The sequence below is a fragment of the Chanos chanos genome, chromosome 8, assembly GCF_902362185.1.
Source record: "Chanos chanos chromosome 8, fChaCha1.1, whole genome shotgun sequence".
Classification (NCBI taxonomy): domain Eukaryota; kingdom Metazoa; phylum Chordata; class Actinopteri; order Gonorynchiformes; family Chanidae; genus Chanos; species Chanos chanos.
In genome coordinates this window covers 11991769-12015606 of record NC_044502.1, presented here as the reverse complement: position 1 = coordinate 12015606, position 23838 = coordinate 11991769, and the positions used below count along the sequence as shown (strand labels likewise).

At 41.8% G+C, this 23838-nt stretch overlaps 1 protein-coding gene across 1 annotated transcript; it reads right to left on the bottom strand.

Annotated features, from left to right (window-relative positions):
* Positions 1–12728: 12728 nt before the first annotated feature.
* On the bottom strand, positions 12729–19324 carry pdgfaa (platelet-derived growth factor alpha polypeptide a). Its single transcript, XM_030782792.1, has 6 exons — positions 19262–19324; positions 18594–18699; positions 16903–17034; positions 15594–15781; positions 13505–13631; positions 12729–12812 (listed from the first exon to the last, which is right to left on the bottom strand). The coding sequence occupies exons 1-6, from the start codon at positions 19322–19324 to the stop codon at positions 12802–12804; spliced, it is 627 nt and encodes a 208-aa protein (XP_030638652.1). The 3' UTR covers positions 12729–12801.
* Positions 19325–23838: the final 4514 nt, after the last annotated feature.

The window sequence follows — 23838 nt, the reverse complement described above, 5'->3', positions numbered from 1 at the left end:
CGGCCCCTGGGTCACGGGTAAGTCGTAAAAGTTCAACCCTTTACCAGGCACAGGAGACGCTCTTACCGGCTGGCCCCCGGAGCAACTCGTCTCACGCGCGTTTCTTCATTTGCATCTGAAACGCTACCTAGCCTTTGACTTCTAATTAGTACAGTTGTAAAACTGACCTAGTGAACTGGTGCAATCTGTTTACAGCTTAGATGTACGCTTAGAAAGAACATCAGAGGTTTCTGCCGGTGATTGATATAGGTACAGATACACGCTTGTGGAAGAAACAGTCGTCCCTGATGTTGGGAAATGTATGAGGGAAACTTTTTTTTTTTTTTTTTTTTTTTTTTTGGGGTATGGATGTAGACTCATAACTTTAGGAGTGGAATGCAGAGGATCTGAGATGTGCAAAACACACAGTCACCTTTCTCCACTTATCTCCTCTCTGCCGTGTCTGTTACTTTATCCCCTCTCTTTCCATAAGCTCTCATAACTGAAAGCTTTGGCATCCATCCACAGAAACACCAGTCGCCTCTTAAGCGGCAGATTTTTCAAAACTTTAAAGAACAGGATCTGGTTTTTAGACTCTAACTTTGCGGTTTGCCAAGTTTTTTCCACAAGGGACATTTTCACATTACACACTACATACTTGTGTGAGTGTGTGTTTGTGTGTGTCTGTGTGTGTATCCTTGTGTGTGTGTGTGTGTGTGCGTCTGCACAAGTACATGTACTTCTACAGTTCCCTGCCGACCATTAAAAATCAAGAAGAAAAAAGTTTTGAAGCCAGATGAAACCCTAGAGAGGACCCGAGCAGACCACCCACACGGAGTAGGGGACTCCCGCCGGCTCACGCCGCCCCCCCCCCCGAGCTCAGCCTCCCCAAAAGCTTGTTCCCAGCATCTAGTCTCCTCATCTCTCATTTGGGAGAATACCTGAGTTTGATGAGGTCATTGTGGAGCTGCAGAACAGCACAAAAAAAAAAAAAAGAAAAAAGAAAAAGGCAGCCCTCTCTGTGCGTCATTACTGAACTGTTCCAGATTAAAGCTGAAACCACCAATCACAAGGCAATTCCATATGACTCTGGTATGGTCAACAAAACATGCTGTATGTGCACATAAGCAGATTTGTCCATATATGCCTTGTAATCAAGGAGATTGTGCATGATGTGTGTGCACACTCGCGTGTGCGAGAGATGGAAAGTACATATGCATGGTACATGTCTATATGTATGGGAACTCAAGCATCTGGTCTAGCAAAAGCAAGATCTTTCTAACATTTTGACGTTGATCATAGTAACCACTTAATGCAGCCTGATGAGAGAGGTTATCTGATCTTACATTAGGACAAAAAAAAAAAAAAACCCCAAAGCCTGAGAAAAAGCCACTTCCTTAGCCTCCAAGAACCACCACCCCAAATATTTGACTGGTTCATTTCCCTCTCAAGATCTCCTAGGACATTCCCAGGAAGTCCCTATCTCCTCATCTGATTCACACAAAGGACGTGTTGAGCCCCATCCTAAAACACCAAAGGCCCAGGTAGATCCCAGAGTTCATGTTGTGACCCCCCCTGCCCCCCCCCTTTTTCTGACAGACAGGTCTAACCCCCATCGTTTGACTTTCTCTCTGTGGTGATTGTCCTTTTATCCTGGAGCCAATACTCTTTGACATATTTGCTCCGGCTATGGGTCAGTAATTCCTACAGCGCTGACATGGGATCAGCCAACTGTCCTCTGCATCACTTGGGGGCTTCTCCAAAAAAGACCACCAGGGCTTTCCCTGTTTCTTTGGAAGGCCTTAGGAGAATGTGCGTCTCTTTCTGGGGAGGGGTGGCGAGGAAGGGTGGGGTGGGGTGGTTGTCTGAGGAGATCAGGTACTTTTCGTTTCACTCAGGCAAAAATCCATTAGCAGAGTTGGCTCGAATGTTTGAGGAGACAGGGGGGGAGGAGCACCAGTCTGTTGGAAGTTGGCTGATATCAACAGACGTTTTTTGGCATAGCGCGATGCCAAAACAGGGTTTTCAACGCATGAACCGTCCTTTGCACGCTTGAATGTTGTTTATCTTGTTTGAGCTTTTCGGTGCCTAGTGGTGCTCTAATTGGTTTCCTCTTGACGGATCCTGTGTCTCAAGCTAGCTTTAAAAAACAAAAACAAAATTAAAAAAAAAAACATGTGTCAACAATCAACAACGCACGCTTGTCATTACAGAATTACCCGTGTTTTGGACGTGAGTGAGTGAAGGACTTTCGGTTTCAGGCCCCTTTCACAAAAGCTGTTTCAACTGAGTAAAAGGAGGGATCTCCCTTTGATAAAAAAAAAAAAAAAAGATGGTGTAGTTTCGCATCAATGTAAAGTAATGGAGGATTTGGAGATTAAGCTTCACTTAAGCTGTACATGACTCCAACCTAAAAGTCTTATGAAACGACACAAAATTCAGATCACCGTGCATCTGATGGTTAACGACGAACAGGACTGAAAAAGCTTAAATCGTAGGAGAGAAGAGACAGAGAGAGTCAGAGAGAAAGAGAGAGACACAGAGAAAGAGAGAGAGGGGGGGGAATGATAGCCAAAGGAGGATGATGAGCGAAGGAAAGATGAAGAGTAAGGATGTTGACATGGCAGGTTTTCGCTCCCAGGCACACATCTGGCCGCAGATTATAGCCAGGCACGACAGTTTGCATGAGAATCCGCTCCGTTGCTTTACTGAGATTCTACAACCCGGCATCACCCCTGCCCTTTTCCCCGTACAGAAAACTGGAAATCCCATCAAATCCTATCATAAATTGCCCCTGTCTCCCTACAAAGAACTCCCCGTCCTCCCTCACTGTCAAACTCTCATTTTAATTTTCTGCATATCACATTCCTGTATACTTATCCATGCTGATGTTTCCTTTGATGCAGAACATAAACAGTACTCCCCAGCACTAAAGACATTGTGATCTCTTTAGAGTGTAGGACTTTTTCGCCAGGACGACGTTTTTCATGTTTCCACATCCAGGTGATTAATTAGGGCAGAGTAAATCTAAAAGCCTTTATTCAGTCTGACTTGTTCAAATATAAAAATACTGAAGAAAAATTTACATTCCCAAAATTTACGGTCACATCCCCCCCCCTCCCCCCCCAAAAAAGAAAAACATGAATGTTAAAATGAAGAATAAAACGAATGATTAAAAAAAAAGAAAACCAATATGCTCACCAATATGCAAATGCCAGTAGATTAGCTTTACAGTTCTGCAACAAGTCAAATTAGGCCCTTTTGAAATGTAGCGATCCTGCTGACTGTTCATGCCCACAAAATAGTTACTCCATTAAGTTAGACCGTGGAGAATGAAAGGACAAATTTGAATTTACCACACTTCTCTACTCCACACACACACGTATACACACACACACACACACACACACACACTCTTGTCTCTATGACCGTCTGGAGGTTTGGCTGACCCCTGTTATGCCCAGTGCCAGTCCAGGCCTCGGTGTGTCTCTCTGGGCCTATTGTTGTGAGGGCAGAGGCAGCTTCTCCGGCCTCCAGGCATATGGAGAGTTTATTACTGTGCCTCTGATGTTCCACTCTTAATCTCATGAGCTTTGGGGACTTGAAAGACACTCGCTATTGTGCTGCGTTTGATCCTGCATATAAAGCTCGCAGATTTTCCGCATTCAGAAGAACAAAAAAAGAAGAAGAAGAAGAAGAAGAAGAAGAGAAACGGAGAACAAAGGGCAAGAATATTGTGGCTTTGCCAACATGAAAACAGAGATAAGTTGGTGAAATCTGGGCCTTTGTTCTCAGAGGGAGTGATCCTCAGCTCGTGGCATGTGTCGGTGTCGCTGATCAGTATACGCAGTTTAGAACGTGCTCTGCGTTGGCACGGAGCCAAACGTACAGCGCAGAGAGAAGTTAATAGCTATATGAGGAAAGAGGGCTATTGTTTATATTCTCCATTGGGACATTACATAATCATTTCTCCCGAGGGCCTCCATCGCTTAAACAGTCAATTAAGACACTTACCGCAGTATGGTTTCCGTACCAGCACAACGTTAGAAAACATAATGTACATCCGATGGAAAATGTTATAAAAATGAAGTGTCGATTAGTTAAATAATTAGATAAAGACTTACGTGAAGTATGATGCACCAAACGCGTGCCGTTTATTATTAAGTCATATACAAACATGACGCCGTTACCACATTCACCTGCTGCTGATAAATAAATGACTTATCACTCTGAAGACAGATGGGGGATAGAGAGAGTTATTGTTTTTTTTCTTTTCCTCTCGTTTTGGCCTCTGATTCATGTCTGACATTTTCTGGCGGTGGTGCCAGAGGAGGTATTTGATTTCCTCCATCTTAGGAGAGAAAGAATGAAACAGTGAAGAAATGATGGAGAGAGATGAATGAAAAGGTTATGTGAAGCTAAAGCTCTGTATTTCTGCGGGGGAAGTTATAACAGTCAGCTGGCATGGTTGGCCTCTTAGTGTAAATACTAAAGTGCACCACACTAAAATTTAGTACTTAAGCGCATTTTAACAGTTGTTGTATTTTAATTAAGTAATTTATTACACTTTTGCATAAGTTCAGTTTTTTAAAAAATTGTTCTTTTTATACCACAAAGTTCTCTGGCTCTACATTAATAAAGTGTCAATATTTCCTCAGTGTGACATACTACTGAGGCCATAATCCATTTTTTCTGAGATAAAATGAACTTGTGTAAAAGTGTAAGAAAGTGCTGAAACATGATTATTTTCTGGATTAAAATACATCAACTGTAAATATGTCCTTAAGTCTATTTACAAAGTTAAAGAATTATGTATGTTCACTGTCAGTGTCCACCCCTCTCCACTCAGACGTGAACATGAACAACCTAAACATTTGGAAAGTATTTTGAGCGTTTGAATTAAAAAAAAAAAAAAAAATGAAAGAATATCATGTGAATTCAGAGCCTTTTTTCTAAGGCCTGGAAAACTCCATGCCTTTAAATTTAATACATCGTCATAAACACATTGTTCAAAGGTCTGGATATCTAGGCATAGATTCAACATTTTATTAGGTTCCAAAGCGCATAGTTATATCTGGAGATGTTCCCAGCTATTATTTTGGAATAGTTGAGCTGTGAGTCTTATTCAGTGTTGAACGTTCAGAATGGTTAAATATCCTGGCTAGCCCCCAGGTAGCGGGGTTTCCTTTGAGTTCTGATGAGGGATTTGGGTAGAGGGGAGGACAGAGGGTGATTGGTGTTGCCTCTTTGTTTGAATAAAACAATGCCAGACCGCTCCCCTCCTGTGTGAATGCACGCCGCAGGAATCTCGTCCCTTGCGGAGGGCAAGCTGGCACCTGACTGGTTAACAAAGCACGTGTCAAAGGTCAGGGGGCAAATGTCAGGAACGGAGCGCCAGTGTGGAAGTTGTTGAATAAATGATTGCTAAATCACTCTCGGTGTCGTTTTTATGCGCTGCTTTCCTCTTAATTTTGAATCTTCCATTCTTCGCTCTCTCTTTCTCTGCTTCCTTTTTTATGGGGTTAAGGCTCTTTGACGCTATTCATTCGGTGTGATGTATGTGGATTGAGGAGACTGCGGACTGAGGTTCCAGCCAGAATCACAAACCTCAGAGGTCATTCTGAAACCTTTTTTTACTGCAACACTAAGTCTGATTGTAGCTGGCTGACCCTCAGAAAACTGTGGTATATTCAGCTCAGTTAACACAATCATTTTGGCCCAGCACTGATCTGTAAAACATGATTGACATCATAGCAATGGATTGGAGTTGAGTCTTGAAATTTTCTCTTTCTCTTTCTCTCCCTCTCTCTCTCTCTCTCTCTCTCTCTCTCTCTCTCTCTCTCTCTCTCTCTCTGTGTCACTCGCTCTTTCTTTGTGTGTGTGTGTGTGTGTGTGTGTCTTTCTTTCAAACTGACCATTAAAAATCTATCATTAATGCCTTTATTTATCCATTGTTTTGTCCTTCTATCCCGGGCTTGTCTCACTCTTCCCTCCTTATGTTCTTTCACTCTCCTCTGTGGTTTGAAAAGATCTCTGTTTTCTTTCATTCCCAGACTCCAGTGCATCCCTCTGTCTTCTGAGCTACTTTGAGGTGATGTTATTCTCTCTGCACGGACGCGGCCAGACGTCTCCTGAATGCCACACAAATGGTTGCCTCTTTTCTCTCCCCTCCTTTCCTTTCTTCCTCTCTTCTCTTGCTTTCCCCTTCATCTTGAGCCAGCACTTAAACCCTGACCGCAGTACATGGCAAGCCAAGCATGAAGAAAAGAACGAAAGGGGAGACATATTGTCCAAGTGGTGGACAGACCAAAAAAGATATATAGAGGACACAGTGGAGCAATGTGTGCGCTTGCATATGTATATCTATGTATGTATGTGTGTATATGTATATATATGTGTGTGTGTGTGAGGGGATGTGTGTGTGTGTGTGGGTGTGTGTGTGTGTGGGTGTGTGTGTGTGTGTGTGTGGGTGTGTGTGTGTGGGTGGGTGTGTGTGTCTAAGTGGGGACCTTTCTTGGCTTTGCTTTTGTCCTCACATTGAAGCCGATGGCATGCTTTCGGAGGCTTTGAGAAATTAAGCCAAAGTTTCTTGGCTCTCTGATAAAACATTGCCTCACTTTACTCAGCGTCTTTTCTATCACACTCAATTGGCTGTAGAATCAACAAATCTAGCTCTATGATCATTGCATTGCATTGACCTATTAGTGTCGTTCAGAATTGCTCTGCCACACAACACACTGAGTGCTAAGATCTCTGGTTTTAATGGGCGGACAATTGACAGGAAATGTAGACAACATTTTCCATTGTTGACAAGTCTACAGCAATACACAAATCTATAAAACAGGATTAATCTGTGTTTGCAGTGTCTCTAAAGACAATAGTAGCTGAGGATTTATTATCGAGCTGTTACCAGTCTCTGTGCATGTCTTTGTTTTGCGAGTGTGTTACAGAGAGCGTGTATGTTTAAAATCAAACGCGGCTTCCGGTTCTTCATTTCTCTCTGAATTCTTAGACCGTGCTCTGCAGTATTTGAGCTGTTTTGCTCTCTGGGCATTCAGCACTAGTCTAATCTCCCTCAACGCTATAACTCACAGCTGTGATTAAAAAAGAAAAAAATCTCTCTGACTCCTGCTCCAGTGTCTCTATGAAAGACAAGATTACGCTCTCCATTCCCACTCTCAAACATGCATTTCAGCCAACTGTGTTCCGTCAATCCGTTGTCAAAGAATTTTTCGTACACCCACTGACCGTTCCATTGGCCCTAGAGTGCAAATACTTAACGGGTACAAATAACATTTGTGGAATCGTGGAAATGCTCCTGAAGCAGAGCATTAGAATGGAAAACCAGAGAAAACAGAACGCTGTAGGGAAATGTAGAGAAATCCTGTTCTATTTCTGTAACTCTCGTTTTATACGCTGCTTATAAAACACAACCAGTAAATCCGGAGGTTAAATTATGCTGTGTTAATCTCAAGCTCCTGAAATAAATGGCCTTGTTGGTCTCTTTCCTTTTTATCTGAGGAAATCCAGATCCCGTTGTAATTCGATGCCTCTGCACATATTTCATGATTTTTTTTTTTTTTTCCCATGTGTCATATGGTGACTTTGAACACCAAAGATCTGCTACTCTTTTACGTCACTCTAGCTTTTAATGGCTTTGAGGTTGATGAAAATACTCAAGCAGGGATTAAGCCAAAACGTGAACACAATGGGAAGCCGGGATCTTCCAGTGTGAGTGTGTGTGTGTGTGAGGCATGAAACCTGCGCTTAATCCAGTAAATGGGCATTATGAGTAGGCCACAAATCAAAGGTCAAGAGAATAAGGACTGTCACACACACACACACACGCACACACACACATGTAAAGAGAGAATAAAGATTGACAGCTTGTCTCTTTTTGATACTGTCCCACTGTTTCTCAGCCGTACATGTAGAAAAAACCCACACTTTTACGCAGACAAAAATAAATCGTATTTACACAAGTTTTAAATCTACACGTGTTTTGGAACATAATCGTCTGTTACTCTAAAAACACACTCACACACACACACACACACACACGCTTTCTCTCGGCCTCCAGCTGGTTTGAGTGACTGCGGTGGGCATGCGGAGAGTTCATCAAAAAGCACTTAGTGTTCACCAACCCATCCTCCCATTCTCTCTCTCCCCTCTCCCCATCCTGAGCTTCTCCTCTTTTGTCTGATCCTCAACGCTAAAACAAACGCCGGCAGTTTTGTCTGACAGACAATAGCTGTTATGGTGATGGAGACGATGATAGGACTGGTAGATGACAGGGAGAGGGGAGATGGGGGTCTTTAGAGATGACAGAGAGAGAAAGAGATAGAGAGAGGGATGAGAGAGGAGTGGAGGTAGATGAAGGAGTGTGTGTGTGTGTGTGTGTGTGTGTGTGTGTGTGTGTGTGTGTGTGTGTGTGTGTGTGTGTGTTTTTAAGAGCTCTGATGAGAATGAATGGTTATTTGAGTGGTTAGTTGATACTTATCAGGCAGCATTGCCCTTGCGGCTCCTTTAACTTTTAAGCCCAGCCCCAGCAGCCCACCCCCCCCCCCCCCTCACACACACCCCCCTCACAAATGTCCTTTTGTGAGAGACCTGTCCATGCTGCTTCCCATTGTTTCTTTAATGTGGCAGGACACACCGAACCCCCCTGTTCTTTTCTGATCTCTTCTCATCCAGGGATCAAATCCTCTCCTTACTCCCTGGATCTTAACCCACTTTAAAGCCCCCCCCCCCCCCCCCCCCCTCCCCTGAAAGCCCTGTCCTGGCATCTGACATCTGGAACATTCTTCGAAGTGCATCACTGAGACTTTTTTTTTTTTTTTCAAACGGTTTGAGCCAGCCCTTTTTTTTTTTCTTTCTTTTTTTTTTTTTTTTTTACAGAGTCTGCAGTTTTGCTGTTAGTCTATCTGGCATTTTATATCTTAGTCAGCCCCGACTAAATCCTTCTTTGAAGTCACTTTAAACTTAAATCAAATGTTCACATCTGTAAATGACTTTGCGAGTGAATACTGAGAGCAAGTATTGCTCTTCTGATTCATCCATACCTTCATAGCATCCTGTTTTGTCAGCTGACGAACACGCGTGTCTATGTTATTAGGCTCGCACAGGTTAAACGGTGGGAATGACTGGATGTCCAGGGCCAGTGAACCATGAGGTTATTTTTTTGGTAAGATGAGTAGTCATAAAATATGACATGTGTTTGGAGGTGTTCTATGAGAACTGTTTTCTTTTAATCACAGCAGAACAAAGCAATACACATCAAAGTATAGTGCAATGATGTCATGTGTATTCTCTCTTTCTCTTTCTTTCTCTCCCACACACACTCACACACACTCACACACACTCACACACACTCACGCACGCACGCATGCACGCACGCACACACACACGCACGCAGCCAGGCACGCATATGTGTCCACCTTCCTTACGAAGAGATGAAATCTGTAGTTAAAGGTTTTAGACATTCATGTATAATGACTAATTGTTCCTTTCAGTCATGAATTGGGTATGAATGTGAAGTTGTATGTTACACTGATCAAAGCCTTTTCTTTTTCGGCGTATGAATGGAGACATCTACTCTTGGGTAGCTGTGAATAGCGTGACACAACAGTATGTGCAAACCACACAGACCAAAGTAAACAGCGCAAAACATGTATCATTCTGAGAACACTCCTCTACTTTGCTTTGTTTAGTGTGTCAATAGTCACTGGATTCACTTGTCAAGAGCATCCAAAGTTATAAAAGCAACCGAGTCAAAAACAGGTGTGTTAGCTGTCTTAACAGTCTTTTTCAAATTCCAAACTATCTCTGTTGCTAAATTTAAGGTCACTTTTGAATCACGATCATTTGTAATACAAGAACTGTTTTGACGTTTAGCATAATCAACCCCAAATGCGTCCAACCCAAAAGTGTCAATATTCAAAATTCCATCCCCTATTTGACCAATCAGATGACAGTATTGGCATTTGTCTTTAAGCACCTTTAACCACCCAAATATTTAACTGCAGGCACCCTGTTGTCATGGTTATTGTACACATCACATTACCTGTTATCACTGTTTCTCTCTGAGCGCCAAGGCATGACTCCAAACCTGGCTGAGGTGCTTCTGAAACGGATACCACCCATCCTGCCATTCACTTTTAAGTGTCCTTTTCAAAGTCTTGTCCTTCACTCTATTTCATCACATCTTAACACAGAGAGAGCCTTGTTTGTGTTAGGGAAGGAGTGAGAAGAGAGAGTGAGTGCAAGAGAGAAATCGCATCGATTAAAGAAAATGAAAATAGATGAAGAAAGAAAGAAAGAAAGAAAGAAAGAAAGAAAGAAAGAAAGAAAGAAAGAAAGAAAGAAAAAGAAAACCCAAAAAGACGTTGGGAAAATGGCCTGAAATGTGAGTGTGAGAAACAGATTCAACTTGTCCTGTCTTTTGTTTGGGCTTTAGCACAACAGTAGAGACGCAACTTGACTCCACCGCTGGAGCCTAATGAAGGCCTTTGTGTGTCCACTCAGTAAGCTACAGTGCATTTGATAGTGTAGCCCAAGCACAAATGTAGGAGACCTCAGGACCAAAGCAGTAACTCTAGTCATAAAATACTATAAAGGACCAAAAACTTAATCTTGGAGAGTGCAGACAAACAGGACCTGTGCGACAGAACAGCGAGAGTGCTCTCTTTGTTGTTTCTTGCCTGAGAGATTGGAAATGCAACGTTTGTTGAGGAAAAGGGACTTTGTCACATTTCCAATACACATCGCTCCATTGTATTTCCAAACATCTTTAATTATGAGGTTCATGTACTTGGACCGATGTATGTTTGTGTTTGCGTGTGTGTGTGTGTGAGACAAGTTAGTCCAAGTAAGCTTCAGCCAGTGTCGTTTAGCTTGAGTTTACAGTACACCATCCAAGTGAAACAGATGGGGGGTGTGTGTGTGTGTGTGTGGGGGGGGGGGGGGGGGGTGACTTATTACGTAACTTGACTTGAAGCAGAAATGAAGGTTTTTTGGGGTTTTTTCTTTTTCAATTTTTTCTGCCTTTTCACCACAAACCACATGTGACAAACATTTGTTTTGTTCTTTGATTGTTATACACAAAAAGTGCTGTGACACAAATTGGCTTGTGGAGGGATGTGTTTATCTTGATTAGCATCTGACATTTCACTGTGGGGGAGACCCCATAAAACCACTATCATAGCACACAATGTTAATGTATTTACTCAGGGCTAGACATGGGGTTTGAGGCAGCGGTTTGGATAATGACTTGGGTTTTGGGAAGACCATTGTGGTTTGCAGTTTGTGGTGGAAAGTTTTGTTTTTGAAGATAATAAGTCTCACGTTATCTTCAGTATAATCTCATTCCATACAAGCCCCATCAGTGATGTTCTATCTCTCCTGCACTATCACACCAGACTAAAGTATTTATCACATTAGACTCAAATTACTGAGAGCTCTGACTTAATCAAAATATTTAATCAAACCGTAATCAGTGTGTGTCCGTCTACGCGGCAGCGTCTGTTAACTGTACTGGAAATCTGGTGACTTGTTACGATGGATTTTTATATTAAACTTTTTTTTAACTTTTTTTTTTTCTGAAACATTTTTTTGTGATTATTTGCTTTGGTATCAAGTTCCCAGATATTTGCAGACATCCATTCTGAAATGAACAGACCTACTTGTGGGTGCGTTCCCCTCTGTTTGAATTCAGTCGTGTCATACGTATATTCACTAATCTCTTTTCACATTAGGTCATGTTATATTTTGCTGGTCAGGTTTGTAAAGAATTAGGTCACTTCAAATAACATTTACTCTACTTTCAGGCTAATTGTACGGCACCTATATTAAATTCTGTAAGAAAAACAAAATTATACAATATTAACTGTCTCTCTTTTCAATCAATATTAACTATGTTGAAACGCTTATGTAATCAAATGCTGGTGTTATTACGGTATCAGTTTTTACTGACTTTCTCTCTTTTTATGTCTCTCACTCATCCTTCCAAGATACGCATGAAAGAAAGTCTAAGTTTTCAGAAATGACTTCACACAATTAGACTTGTTTCTCATGACAATTATAGAAAATATAATATATAAATAGTTTATTAGTAGCAGTAGTTACTGGTGTTGAAAGCTTTTGCTTTACTCGCTTGTTAAATTTTACATACAAGAAAAGTGTCAACCATGATAGAAATGTAGGTTACAAAAAATATGAGAATATGTGTGTGTCTTGAAAAAAAAACAAAAAGTTATACAAATAAAACATTGTATTTGAAGCCTCTGTACAATAGCCAAAGTTTCAATTAACAGAAAACTGCATCTGATGTTTTGTAACTGTCAAATACATTTGTACACTTAGCGAGCTTGTAACAGAAAAAAACCAAGTCCATCGTTAAGTGCTCATCCACAGTTAAGGTCCTGATTGGCTCTCTTCAAATACTGACAGGTCCATCATCCTATTGAGAACCATCTTCACACTGCAGCAGTCTCCTATCTGCATCTCTCTTCAAGAGGGTCATCGTCTTGTGCGAATTTGAATTCCAAGCGTCGAGCGTCCTCAAGACTTGATGTAAGACTTTTTTTTTTTTTCCTGCCTTTTCAAAAATTCAGTCCAGCTTAATCGATTCACCATCTCCGCAATCAAGGCTGGTGTAAGTCTATGATTGATTTGAAAAAATCTGTCTACTTCTGGTTGGTATTACTCATTCACTGGGAGATACATAATGACCATTAGAGGGAGAGATGGAAGTAGGATACAGTGGAAGCCAAAGCAGCGAATGGCATCCATCCATACCTCTGTATGCCCCATGTCCAAATTCACTCACCTCACATCTGTTGAGTCATATACAAAAGAAATCAGACATTAACATGTAGCCTTGGGCGATACTTTCGCAATGAAATCAGAGATAATTTTGTTTCCCATGCAAGCTTCATGAATCAACAACAAACGGGTTACGTCAGCGTATCAACATAATTGCACGTAACTGATCTGATTTCACAATCTTTATAATCCTACAGAAGTCCATTAATCATCTGATTTTTGTTTTCCCATGGATTTTTGTGCTCCACCCTGTCTCACTGATCATGACATCTGATTGGCCATTTTTTTTTTGATTGGCTGATGAATTTAGGTTAGCTATCATCCTACCTTTTGTTTGCCCAGTAGCCTCACTGGCTAACTTTGACTATATGTCATGTTTATACATTTTGGCTGTGTTTTTAGGCTTTTCAGAATTTTTATGTATCCTTTTCCGTTTTTTAGCCGGCAAACTAGCGCGAGCAATAAGGGTAGAGGGGGGCAGATGAAGAGCTAATAGAGAAAAAGAGACAGAAAGAGAAAACGAAGATCCCTGATAAAAATGTCTAATATGTAGATGATAAAAATGCAATACTCGCACTCAATGTACATTTGTGACCATGAGTAAAATCAAATTATATTTTAAATGGTACGAGCTACACAAAACAGAGAAAATGTAAGACTATGGTGTAAGTGTCTGTGAGTATGGAGGGTGGAATATTCATACCTGTGTCTGAATGTAAGTGTAAATCAGCGTGGTGCTTCGACGAACACACACACTCCAGGTGATCCTCCAGCCTCACCTGCACCTCCCGCAATTTAGGCTTTCTGCGAACATACTCCACCTTAGCCACCTGGGAGAGAGAGAGAGAGAGACAGAGAGAGAGAGAGAAATGGCTTCAGATCATTCAGATCAGATATGTAAATATTCAGCGTTCCCTTTAGAGCGTATGAGAGTGTGCCAAAATTTGCGCGCGCGCACACACACACACACACACACACACATCTTGTATGCGTGATTCTGAGGACCTTGCTGTGACTTCCATTATAACAAAAGAACAGAGTAACGATGTAACCTTAACAGCACCCGTAACCCTAACCCAAATCAAACAACACTTTCACACCTATAGTTTTATTAATAACACCAATATCTTTTCCAAAAAAAAAAAAACCTGTGTAAATTTTTTTCAATGGTGGGCTCCATGATTTCGAGCATAGTTTGACAACGAGTCCCAAGGGGACTAGTGTGCTTTTCAGCTAAATGTCCTAAATTTTAAGTTAGTTAACACAGGCAGACACACATGTACGCACGCACGCACGCTCACGTACACACACACACACACACACGCACGCACACTCACACGCCAATCATAAACAATCATGCTCTAGTGCTTTCTCTTTCCCTAAACAACACAAATGATATAATTATATTCCATCATAGCTGAGTTTATTTGAAAACCTAGTCTGCCTTTCCTAAAACTCTGCATTTCTGGTGAATTCCCACTCTGGTTTCTTTATCTGACTCTGTCTCTCTCTCTCTCTGTCTCTCTCTCTCTCTCTCTCTCTCTCTCTCTGTTCTCTCTTTTCCAAGACACTCGAAAATGCGCCACGCCAACACACCACTCATCCTCTACCCTTGCCAAGGCTGCCAAAGCTTGAGGCCTGATTGCACAAGAGCACTTTCAAGTCTGGACAGACACAGCAACAACAGCAAGTCTGCAACAGTAATAAAAGACAGGCAATGTACAGTACGGTTCAAATGAGGTTAGCCCACTGAGCAGACCCGTTGGCAAATACGGGTTTGAAACGTGGTCGCTTCAGCAGCCGTGAAATCCAAATTCCCATGCTTTTCAGTTTTTCCTCTTTGACCAGTTTTGTTTCATTGTGTGCGTGTGTGTGTGTGTGTGTGTTTTCATTTGGATTTCTAAGCAGATAGGGAATTCTGAGACTGAATACAAAGAGGTTTGACATACAAATGCTAGAGTTCCCCCTTATAGTTGTGCATCTCTGCAAACCTAGGAACCCAGGACAACTCCTTTTTAATTTTTCACTTTCCAAGATCACATGAATATCAGTAATATCAACAACAGAAAATATGTGCTCTGTATTATTTATAGCCGCTACAAAATGAAAAAATTCCTGTCCATAAAGGAGACTGATGAATAAATTTGGGGAATGAATTTGTCAAGATAATACGATGAAACGACAATGAAAATGATTGAAGAGGGAATGTGGAAGAAAAGCAAATGAAATAGTGTCTATATCGCTGTGGTATCGCTGCGGATTAAAAGGGCGTCAAGTCCTTTGTCTGTCTTATCTTATGATCTGACCTTTGAGACATGGCAAAGCTCTAAATCTTACATGAAACAGACGAGGAGTAGTTCTCCCTGCTCATCCATCTCTGTCTCTGCTCCATGCTCTCCCACCTTTCTGCCCCACACCCCCTCTGTGTGTGTGTGGTGTGTGTGTGTGTGTGTGTGTGTGTGTGTGTGTGTGTGTCTGTTTGTGTCTGTGGGTGTGTATGTGTGTGTGTGTGGGTGCATACGTGCGTGCGTGTGTGTTTGTTTGGGTGTGCATGTGTAGGTGTGTGTGTGTTTTGAAAAACAGCTGAGTTACTTAACTGCTGAGTAACTGGGATGTTATTACAGAGCCCATGGGTGAATTCTCTCCACCGGTTCATGAAGAAAACATCTGAAGCAAATGTAGGGATATTTATGAAAGGTGTGAGTGTGCGTGCCTACGCATGTGTGTGTGTGTGTGTGTGTGTGTGTGTGTGTGTACGCGCGTGTGTGTGTGTGTATGCGCGTGTGTCTTACCTTCACAGTCCGGTGGTGTTTGCGGGACGCATGGCAGCACATGTTGCCAGTGTTGCAGCATCCCGTGCAGCGTTTGACCTCCACGCACGGAGGCCAGATCAGAAAGTTAGCAGAAGTGGGATCCACTTGGCTGCGGGGGATTTCGTAGATCACTGTGCGGGTCTTACACCCAGCAGGAACTGCCTCCTCTACCCAAAAAAAAAAAAAAAAGAAAAAAAAAAACAGAAAAACAGCACGAGATGATATAATTTCATCACACCGCTAAGAGTCATAATTTATCAATCAGGATATTATACAGTAAAGCAGTCTGTGGCCTTGGAAAGCATGCACAACACATTCAAACACACACACACACACAGACTGAGGTGAGTCTGAAGGATTATAAGGTCAGTGTTAGCAGTGTGTTGCCCAAGGCAACTCAGACAGAGTGGAATACAAAAGAGCAGAGCTGGACTCTCAGAGCCAAGTCTAAGAGACAGCATTGCTCTAAATAGGGACAGGACTGAGGAAAGTTGAGAAGGACAGAGAAAGAGAGATGGAAGAGAAGCTACAGTCTACATACAGCTTAAAAACCTTCAATTCAATAAACATATGTTCTTATGTTAGTGCATGTGTATACACTGTGTGTGTGTGTGTGTGTGTGTGTATGTGTGTGTATGTGTGTGTTTATTTATGTGTGTTTCTTTATGTGTGTGTCTTCATGCATACAAGTTTCCGTATGGATGCCAAAGAAAACCTGACCCATGTTCTCTAACGTACCACTAACACACAGAGGTGAATACAGGGGTAAGACCACACACACACAGAGAGAGAGACACACAGGTAAGTTTAAAAAGACACAGATAAACCGGTGAACCGTACCATACTCAGTCAGGTATCATACGCCAGCTGACACTCTAACAAGCTACAGCATGAAAACTGAAATGTATGGAATCCGTGATCCCGTGCACCCCTTCCTGTCCTGAGAACTGTGTGTGTGTGTGTGTGTGTGTGTGTGTGTGTGTGTGTGTGTGTGTACTTGTGTGTGTGTGTGTGTGTACTTGTGTGTGTGTATTTTAAATCTTTGTGGCATTGTGTGGACTAAATCTGATACATGATGTTTCTGACAAACCACTGACGTTCTCCCAATATGTGATTATTATTCTTAAAACAAAACGTGCCCAGATATTTGATTATGGTTAGATGTGTAGGTTGATTTGAGGTAAAACTGAAGTTAACAGGAAGTCCCTCTAGGATGCAATAACAAACTTCTGTGTGTGTGTGTGTGTGTGTGTGTGTGTGTGTGTTTGTGTGTGTGTGTGTGTCCTACCTATGCTCCTCTTGCGTCTGGAGTGCGTCTGAGGGCTCTTCAGGTCAGTGTGGCTGTAGAGATGGTCCTTATGGTACCTCCTCTTGGTCTCCTGAATGACCTCATTTTCTGCACCAGTCAAAACAAGACCGCCTTGTCACATGACTTGTACAGCCCTGACGGATAAACTTTGGCCTTTCCTTTAGTCAACACCTTAAAGCAGGAATACTGACTCTTCATAACTGATTACCTAAGTACTCCTACTATTGTTATGAAGTTCATTACTCTTCATGTCTTTATCAGATTCTAAATCAAGAGGATTAAAGTTTATCTACGAGTTAACAAGAATTTTAATGTCTTTGGTAGCACCTTGTCCTCAAGCTGTGTATGATTCATGCTCTGTTCTAGAGTTCTTATTATGATCACAGCAACACTAGACAGTTGAACTGGGACAAGTAGCACATGGGACTTTTGCTCAATAACAATTTAATCCAGATCAAAGTCAAGCTTATTAACCCACAGAGGAACCTAAAAGGTAGTGATATCAGTAATGTGGACTTAAGTTCACCATTCAGCTAGCCTGGAGGCAGTCATGTTAAGCAAAAAGGGGGGGGGGGGGGGGGTGTTGCCCCAGTGTTGCCCCCGGAAACCACTTTAAATGTATGAGGAGTGTCGTTTTAATTCAGCTCTAACCAGCGCTCTCTCATGCTTAGCCTCCATGCTCACTGGTCTTTTCAGAGTCTCATTTGCTGTGAGAGACCAGCACAAAGCCACACTCCCTCCATCTGACACACAGGAATCCAGGCATGAATAATACATAACAAGCTAGCCTCCATTCAGAGCCACTCCGCTAATAATGGCCGGCATGACAAACGCATAATGAAGTTAGCCACTTGACCTCGCTCAAAAACGCCCAGCTTTGCCATGCAGCTGTTTTCACTTCAATTATGCCACTATGAGTGCTCAAATCAGCCCTGTGATTAATATCATTGTGGCTCCGTGGCACCTTTTTTTATGGAGAACCTTTGTAGAGGAGCAAAGCATGCAAGTAGCTAAAGCTTGTTCCTGCCACATATTATTATATTATCATCATAACCTAATATAGCCTATTATTATCATGTTATTATTATCATTAAGACGTCAAAGACTGCAAATGTTACAGTTTTGGGTAATACAATCAGTAAAACTAATTTTATCTTTTCCTCTCTCTGATAAAATTTCAGAGGAAATCTATTTTTAAGTATTTTAAGACAACAATGCTAAGTAAAACAGTCAAAGAGACCGCCCAAACGTGACATCAGTCACGGAGTTCATACTGGCGGTACGTGCGGCGCCGCTAGAGACGGGTCAGGGCCCACTGTTTCATAGCAACAGTCTGCGTGGTGTTGTGGAATCACAGGGGTGGAATGTCTGAATTTCTGTATAGGCTACTGTGTGTGCTTAAATGATTCTGGGAAAAGCTTTGTAAACACACAAAAATTATCTTCACCGCAAAATTAACTTCGCATTGTTTTATATCCCCGTCAAGTTCAGGTGGAAGCACTCTCTCTCTCTCTCTCTCTCTCTCTCTCTCCGTTCTTTTGATTTATGACATTGCTGCTGGTAACTCGTTAACATTTGCAGACCTCTCCTCCCTAATCGCTAGACGTTAAAACGAGAACCGGGCAAAGTTCGTCCCTGGGGATGAAAGCCCATTGAGTATAAGGCTAGACGGGCTTTACCTACGGAGTCTATCTCCAGAAGCCGCTGGAGGTCGCTGATGCTGCGGATTTCGCTGTTGGAGAGTCTCTCGATCAGTTCCCGGGGGATTGGTACATCCTTAGAAAAATGTAAATAAATACAATTAGGTCGTATACGAGTAGACTATGGATAATCTAATATCACTGAAGTAATTTCATTTAAGATGGCCTTATAATTCACTTTACACGGTTTGGTAAATAAAGCAGAACAAACAATACGCGCAAAATCCTGATGGCGTTTATCACAAATGCAGTTGTTACTTTGATTCGCATAACTGTGTTTCATTGTATCATTAAACAAAACTTTTGCAGCACGCATTTCTTCAGGGCAGAAATCAGCGCAGTGTTAAATGCGTAACAGAGGCAAAACAGAAAACATAACAGGTGTTGTCAGCTCCTTTACTAATTCAAAACACAACGCTCTACATTTACTGGTACAAATAATCTTCGTGTTACATGGTATGAAATATGCACCCTATTCTCATATTTTGCCAGTTATGAGGGCGTCAGATTGGTAGGATCATTCAATGTGTGCGTGAATCTGTGGAGATCAGAAGAAAGTTGGCACCGGATACTTGTATGGCCCTTTACTGAGTGCAACTCGGTGCGGCATTTGAAGAATCGCAAATCAAGCAGCCTACCTCTGCAATTGCTTGGAGCAAGGAGAACGACAAGACAAGAACGTGGTACTGTGTGACTCTCATCTCCTCTGTAGTCCCAGTTAGTCCCAGAGTACGAGAAAATTATCCGCCTGGAGCTTCAGGGTCGCTCTTACATTCGGATACCATCGCCTTGGGAGGCTGGTGTCACAAATTTCACTGCAGACAACCTTAACGCAGATGACTGGACTGTAAAAATCGGAGCGATGGCTGCAGATCCTTTTCTCGTTAAATTCACTCTGAGTTGGTCTAATTCTTGTAGAGTCAACTCTTTGCTATTGGAAGTGAGCAGCCGATAAAGGAACGGACAAAATCAATGAAAATGTGGTGATAATGCCAACACGTGAACGAAGCAATCTGTGCGTCAAACTGAATAATGCTAATAAAAAAAAGATTAAATGTGCATAACTGCCGATAACACCTTAACTGCTGAGTTTGAAGTTGCAAAATAAAAGCATTGCTGGCAAGAATATCCTCAATCTGATGCGTGTCCTGACTTTCTCTTTCAGCCTGGAACTAGCCAGTGATTATCCTTGAAACATAGGAAACCCCAAATAGTTTTATTTGATCAAGCAATAATTCCAGTTTGAGATCTGAGGAAATATGACAACACCTGTTCCCTCATAAAGTTATGGAAATTGATCCAGGTCCCGTAAGTCTCATGGCGTCGCCGAGCCTTGCTATTGTGAATGAAGTAGGCAATCTTTGCGTCACTGAATAAAACTCGGTGTGAGCACGCGTTCCCGATGCGCGCTCACACACACTTTGTAATCTCTCAGTAAATTAGGCTACTACAAATCTTTGAAGCTTCCTCCGCTGTGACGTTGGACACGTCACATTACCCAACATCTTCACATCGTCCGATATGAAACAAACTGCCAATAAAAGAAGAAAAAAGCGCTGTCTGTCATCATTATTCGCTTATTGCCTATTGTGCTGAAAAAATTTCTAAAATCTAAAAATTCTAAATTAAAATTCTAAAGGTGGAAACCGAACTCTCGCGCTCGCTCTCTCTCTCTCTCTCTCTCTCTCTCTCTCTCTCTCTCTCTCTCTCACACACACACACACATATGCAAGCATACCATGTTGTCCTACTAAAGGCTTGTAAAGCCCTGACAGGGAAGATTACTGCTTACAACCCATATACAAGTGATAAAAAGATGAATATGGGGCTAATTACAGAATATCAGCCTTTATTTCTGCATATTTTTGCATACATTTTATATAACCATTTATTGTGAAATATAAACTCAGACATAAGCCAAAATGAAGACTGGAAAGATTTTTGTTAAAAACATAACAAAACTGATTGTGTGGAATTCTTTAAAGAAAGAAACTTAATGCAAGCTTAATGCAAGAAGTATCCATGTATTAACACTGTCAGTCTGTCTTACATAAAATCTTTGAATCTAAAAGAGAAATCAAACAACAATTTTCATTTCACTGCAGGAAAACTCCACATTTACACGTGTCTTTAGTTCATGGGTTCCATTTGGATTTCAAATATCTATCGGTTACAAACATGGAATGACACCTCGATATGAAGGCAGTATCATTTGTTCCAGGGCGTTTCAAGCTACATTTCTAATCCATGGCAAAAGGAGCAGCCATGGGGGAGGCAACCTCTGTACATTTCAGACTCTTCTTTTAAAAAAAAATGCTCAACTTTTCTTTGAAGCTTCAGGGATCCCACAAACCACATGGTTATTTGATTCCTAATAAGATAATGAGGTGATTATGAATAGATGATCAATATAGACTTGATTTCCATACAGTTAAGCTATGATTCTACTTCAGTTATGTGATATTCTGGAGACAAAATTATTTCCTATCATTACATAGTTTTAAAAGTTTGTTGTGAAAACTCTTTACGGTTAAAACTGGGCTTGTGAGTGATAACCCTTGACAGTCGTTTTTACTTTAAGATGCACCCAAATCCTGATCATCACAGGCCAAATGGCAGATTGAAGAGAAACTTCTGCCAACTCTGCAATAATAACACTGATTGACTTCTTCATGAAGCCCAAAACCCATTTTTTTTGGTTATGCCCTCATGTGGTATGGAGGTGAACTACAACAATCAAAGTTTTCCACTTGATGGGGCTTAGAATGTGTTTATGTGTATGGATGCTAACAAGCCTTTAAGCATTAAACAATAGACGGTTAATAGTTAACATTTCCTACTGATATTCAATGAGCATTCATAATAGGCATCTCCATGCTAGGCTAATTTCCCACAGGGGGAATATGGGTGAGTGGGTTTAGGGTCCGGTGCAGTCAATGGTGCGCCTTGCCTCTCTGCCCCCCTCCCTCAAGTCTGGGATAACTGAATGGCTTGTCTAATTTGCCTGTAACCAGACAGGAGACAGAGGTTTACTGTCATGGGAAAGACTGGTTGAGAGGAAAAATGAGAGAGGAAGATGCAGAATGGGGGGGATTGGAGGCCATGCATGGGAGGTATGCTCAATGTCCCAAAGCTAAAACAACAGAAGATAAAGTGGGGCAGGTTCACATGAGCCTTTCTCTGTTTGTCTGTCTGTCTGTCAGGGACAAAGGAGATCACTCATTCACTTACACGCACACACACACACACACACACACACACACACGTAGACTCACACACACTTACACACACGCGCGTAGAGTCACACACACACACACGCACGTTTCATTCCTACAGACATTTTTGTCAGGCCTGATCTTTCTCTTGCCTTTGAGGTTGACAGACTTCCCTGGACTCTGGCCAGATCTGCAGCTCCTGCAGTGAATGAAACCCCCAGTGTGGAAAAAAGAGGGAGTGATGGGCGACTGGAATGTATGAATTCACCATGCAAACCTCTGGTCCATTCCTCTCCTATTGCTGTTCCCATTCCTATGACTGTTTCCTTCACTTTCAATTAGAGAGAAATTATTGAACTCCATTTCTCAGACTTCTGGAATTAGTTTTTCTTTGGTTTCAATGTATCATTTCTCTCTCTCTCTCTCTCTCTCTCTCTCTCTCTCTCTCTCTCTCTCTCTCTCTTAGTGGTAATACATGCATAGTAACACAGTAAAAATATTTCACAAAATTGACAACTTCATGGTTTGGAAATGTTGGGTCCTTACAACCTCAGGTTCAGATTAAATGTGAAGTCTTAGAATTTGACGGTATAAATTTCATCTCTGTCTTCATTTCTTGTAAAAAGCAGTCTCTCTTTACCTCCTTTTTTTAATTGATTAGAGATGCTATGACAGGTTATTAGCATCTTAATCTCTAGCGGTCTGACTGAGTTGGAGTGCTGTTGGCTGGAGCGACATTCCATAGTGAGGCATTAGGTTTAAGATGCAGAGGAATGTGTGAGGGCCCTCCGGCCCTGCTCTGACTCCTGCTCTAAATCTAAACTAGCAGGTGAGGAATCTGGAAATCCGGCTTCGCTAAGCAGCGTCTCTGCCATACATGATTGGCATCTCAATGAAGGGAGAGAGAGAGAGAGAGAGAGAGAGAGAGGTGTAACATAGAGAAAATAGTTGAGAGGGTAAAACACCAAGGGTCTCAGTTAGCAGAACTGGCTTTATTCAACATGGTTGTGTATACCCAACAAAATGTATGATATGCTTACCAGATATGGAAGAAAATGACTTGGGTTTTTAGCATATGAACGGATGTGAAGAGTGGCTCTGGTAAAAATAGGCAGAGAAAAAAGGGACCATGGGATTTGGAGTCCCTTGAGGTTCAACATTGCCAAAGTGGAGTTACTCACAAAATGAACACCCTATAGGCAGGACCAAGTCCACCAGTACTGTGGGAAAACCCAAGAAAGAGAGTGTGACTACCCCCCCCCCCCCACCCTCCCCAACACACACACACACACACACACACACTCACTCACTCACTCACACACACACACACACACACACATATATACCAAGAAAGAGAGAGAAAAAGAGAGAGAGAGACAAGTACCGACACACATTCCAAGCTTTTATTTGGGACTTCTGCCAAAGCCAAAATCTTTGCTCCCCTTCCCAGCCTTTTTCAGCCTTTTTTTTATAAAATAGGAGGAATTATGAAAAAGTCATACTTTACTCACAAGGAGGGAATAAAGCCACTCACGTTATCAGTCACACATACACAATTGTTCTCATTTTTCTGCTCATTCATTCCCTCGATCGCTCACACACACGCGCACAATACATCTGCGATACCGATCTCGAACGGTGCGGGACGGCCCAGTAACATTAAAACACAGCCGTGACATGAGCGTAACAGTAGCATGTGAGAATGAAAGCGCAGACCCGGGGAAGAATCAGAAAGTGAGTCTGAACCACAAACGCAGCATTGTCAGTGCTGCCAAAAACAGTGAAACTCTCAAGTGTTTTTCCTCTCATTTCCTGTGGTTTACAAAAGTTATTGGTTCCATTAGAAATATTTCTGTCAAACAAAGAAGAAAGAAAGAAAAAAAAAAAAAACCTTATAGATGACTTGTAAAAAATCAAATGTTCTGTTTCCCACAGCTCTGAAATAGGATGGGAGCGGCTGGTTTGCTCTGGTCTACGGACACTGACTAGTGGGCCAAGAA